Source organism: Diabrotica virgifera, chromosome 6 (assembly GCF_917563875.1).
Source record: "Diabrotica virgifera virgifera chromosome 6, PGI_DIABVI_V3a".
NCBI lineage: Eukaryota > Metazoa > Arthropoda > Insecta > Coleoptera > Chrysomelidae > Diabrotica > Diabrotica virgifera.
Window position 1 is genome coordinate 223629143 of NC_065448.1, and position 3620 is coordinate 223632762.

Sequence of the window (3620 nt, forward strand, 5' to 3'; positions counted from 1 at the left end):
TAACAAAGCAATTTTCGTTTTTCTATTTCATCATTCTTAGTGTCTTCTTCACATTCACCAGTTCTCTAATTCATTCATTTCTCACTTTGTCCATTAATATTAATCTGCAGGCAGCTTCTCCAAAATATCGCTTCCATTGCATTTACTATTTACATATTGTGTTTTCCATTCTCTTACTTTTATTTTGGTTCCTGATAGGTACTGAAAAAACCAGGTATATGTATGTTATTTATTTATGGAAGAAATAGCCTTTTGCGCATAAGCTCCGTTCAAATAGACCACCATCATGTACCGGAGTGTTAAGTTTAATTTTCAAATTTTTGCCCCCTTATTTTTTCCGCCGAAAAACTGCGCCCCCTAGCCGACTTCCTATCTAAGAAAGAGACCCCTCTAAGCCTAAACTAAAAACGAAGACGACTGAAAGAATACCTAAACCTAACCTCACTTTTTACAAGATCTAAATCTGCATAACATGTAATATGACTTTGGTAGGAGATTTCGAAGAAAAATCAGAGAAAAATGTTAATAGCCAACAAAACCAAGCTGGTACAATACCACCCGATGCCAGTCAATGGGGCTACGACCTATATCCGAGCAGAAAATCCCACAATGATTCAGCTTCAATCACAGACTATCTTAAAGGAAAGGGCAAAGAGAATATAGATAAAATTCATTGTGAGAGAAACGTATATAAGTGTATAAAAGAAAGTCCGATGATTAAGTTAATGATGGGGGCTTTGAAGGCTTCAGGGTGTACTGTTGATATTAGGAGACATATTTCTTGTGAGGAGTGTGCTCCTACTGTTAGTGGAGGCTATGATCCTATAATGAATCAAGTATGTATATTTGTATGTCTATATAAGTTCAAGAATTACTTATTTATCATTTCATCATCATCAATTGTGTTACAACTCTTCCTGAGTCTTTGCCGCATTTACTATTGCCTTCAAAGTTTGTGGGTCCTGTGCCACTATTTCCCATTTTCTCCAGATCTTCTTTGACTGCATCTTTCCATCTTTTTGTAGGCCATCCTACAGACCTTCTCGCATCTGGTCTTTCCCAAAATACATTGTTTAGAAAGGCATTTAATTGTCATTACTGTGTATCACATACCAGGCCCATCTTAGTATCTATTGGCCTTTATATATCTTCCTCCATCTTCAAAATGTAGAAGTACCAGCACTCAAATTTATCTGTTTGTCCTTCGTGTAGTGCAGGGGTGACCAACTTAATTGAACTCGAGATCTACTGTCTACCTTTCTAATTCTTTGCTATCTACCGACTAGGAATTTTCGTAATATTTAGGACAGGAATAGGTAGGCGAGTAGATAATTTTTCCTTGCCAGCGATCATCTGACCTAGGGTCTGTGATCGATGGGTTGGCCACTCCTGGTGTAGTGTATGTTAAGTATTTGTTATATTATGTTAGTTGCCACCACTCTGATACTTTATTTATATATCTGACTAGATTTCCATTTTCGAAGAGAGACTAACTCGTTATTGTGTCTGCACCTCCATTTGTTCGTCACACTAAGGCCATATATCACTCGAAGGATCTTATTTACTTCTCTTTTTGTTAGCATCTATGTTTCGCTTCTATATGAGACTGCTGATTGTATTATGGTCTTATATATCCGGATTTTTGTACCTTGTGAGAGAGTGATCTATCATGTCCATTATAATCAAATATTTAATTTCTTTAAATTTTTGGAAGACTTTGTTGACTAGATCACTATATGTGTTAGATATCAAATCTAAAACTGCGGATTTCTAAGAATGATAATTTTGGATCTCCCTCGAAATTCTATTCTATTTGACAGCTCTATTTTTGATATTGGCATTAAAGCCATCTGTAAGCTGCATGAAACTAACTGTGTGTTTCTTAATATTAAGGAAATGGTTCTATTTTCTTAATATTGTGTTATAAAACTATAAAAGTGATTTCTTCTGTCCTCCGTTTTTTACTGATAGTAGTTATCTTTGAAGGCATGTTGTATTTTATGTTTATCCTTATTATGCATTTTTACACTCAAACAAAATTTAAAGGGTATGTTAGAAGGGTTAAGATATGCAAAATATACTCACTTATAGAAATCTTTTTTTTTTTTTCATTTCTTATATCTGTTTAAAAGATAAGACTCAGCACAATTTTAGTCCTCCAAAACCCTCCCCCTAACGCCAAACCCAAAAACGTAAGTTTTTCATTTTTTTTTGAGTGCTGTTTAATGATGTAGAAAGATAAAAAAAGTTGTTTAAATCCAGTAAAAACGTCAAAATATCCCTTGAAACCCCAGTTTTTTACATAAACGAGGGTAGAGGGGGGGAATCATGAAAAAACATGGTTTTTTGGGGGTTTATAAAGGTGTTTTGCTCAATTTTTCAATGTCCTAAAAGACTCAACTACTTCATCTCTGCAAAAAATCTAAATATTTTTTTGATCAAATACACAAAATAAAAAAGTTAGGCCTATGGACATTATAAAAAGAAATTGGTTAATACATCTTTAGGTTATGTACACTCAACCTATGGGTCTATAAAAAATAGAGAAGATTTGTAAAAGCCTGAACTATGTGTGTGAATTTTTTTAAATTATTAAATTCACTGCAATTGACTGAAAAAAATGACGTTTTTGGGGTTAGGAGAAGGGGTGGTAAACTTATTGTGCTGAGTCTTATTTTAAAATCAAATAGAACATAATAAACCTTGAACTCTGGGAGTGAAGGCATTTTGCCTATCTTAACGGGGGTACCCTTTAGAAATGTAAAAAATCTAAACCTTAATATGTTTTTAGGTAGTTATATGTCAAAACTCTGCCACAAAAGTAGGCGCAGTGAACACTGTCCTGACACACGAAATGATCCACATGTTCGACTACTGCAAAAATAACGTAGACTTCAAAAACCTCGAACACTTAGCATGTACCGAGATACGAGCTGCCAACCTGGCCCACTGCAGTTTTCTCTCTGCACTAGTTGCTGGAGATGCCTCACTTTTTTACATCAAAGAAGCCCACCAATACTGTGTGAGGAATAAGGCGCTCAGTTCGGTTATTGCCGCTAGGAACGTTAGTAAAGAGGAAGCTATGGTTGCTATTGATAAGGTCTTTTCAAAATGTTATGCAGATTTAGAGCCTGTAGGTAGGAGAATAAGAAGAAATTCTGCTGATATGTATAAGGCATATGAAGAGGGACAGTATTATGGATATGGATAAACTAAAATGTAGTGTTCGACGTTGTAGGCATTTGTTGACTATTTGTAAGAGAAGAAAAAGCAGAATGTGAAATTTTACTACAGCATATTTTGCAGGAACCATCCCTAGTTGTTTATATTATAAATAAAATATTTAAAAAAATAAACTGTGTTTGAATTGTTTTCCTGGTACTATCACTTTAACAGGTTATACCTATTTACTCCTGTCATCTATAAAATTAATACTAAAATTCAGATCTTCATTTACAATACGTTCAATTTACAGCTCTGAATGTTAAAAAACAATGGAAATATGATTTTAAGAAAAAAATTGCCATCCAAGCTAAAAAGTCAGCCCTTTATCAAACGGTTTTTGAATAACAATTTTGATAAAATGTTGAAATTGTTTTAATATACCTATCTTAAAATTG

At 34.1% G+C, this 3620-nt stretch overlaps 1 protein-coding gene across 1 annotated transcript; it reads left to right on the forward strand.

The window, feature by feature from the left end:
* The first annotated feature begins 425 nt into the window (after window positions 1-425).
* On the forward strand, window positions 426-3356 carry LOC126886751 (mitochondrial inner membrane protease ATP23 homolog). Its single transcript, XM_050653767.1, has 2 exons — window positions 426-836; window positions 2792-3356. The coding sequence occupies exons 1-2, from the start codon at window positions 480-482 to the stop codon at window positions 3209-3211; spliced, it is 777 nt and encodes a 258-aa protein (XP_050509724.1). The 5' UTR covers window positions 426-479; the 3' UTR covers window positions 3212-3356.
* The last annotated feature ends 264 nt before the right edge of the window (window positions 3357-3620 follow it).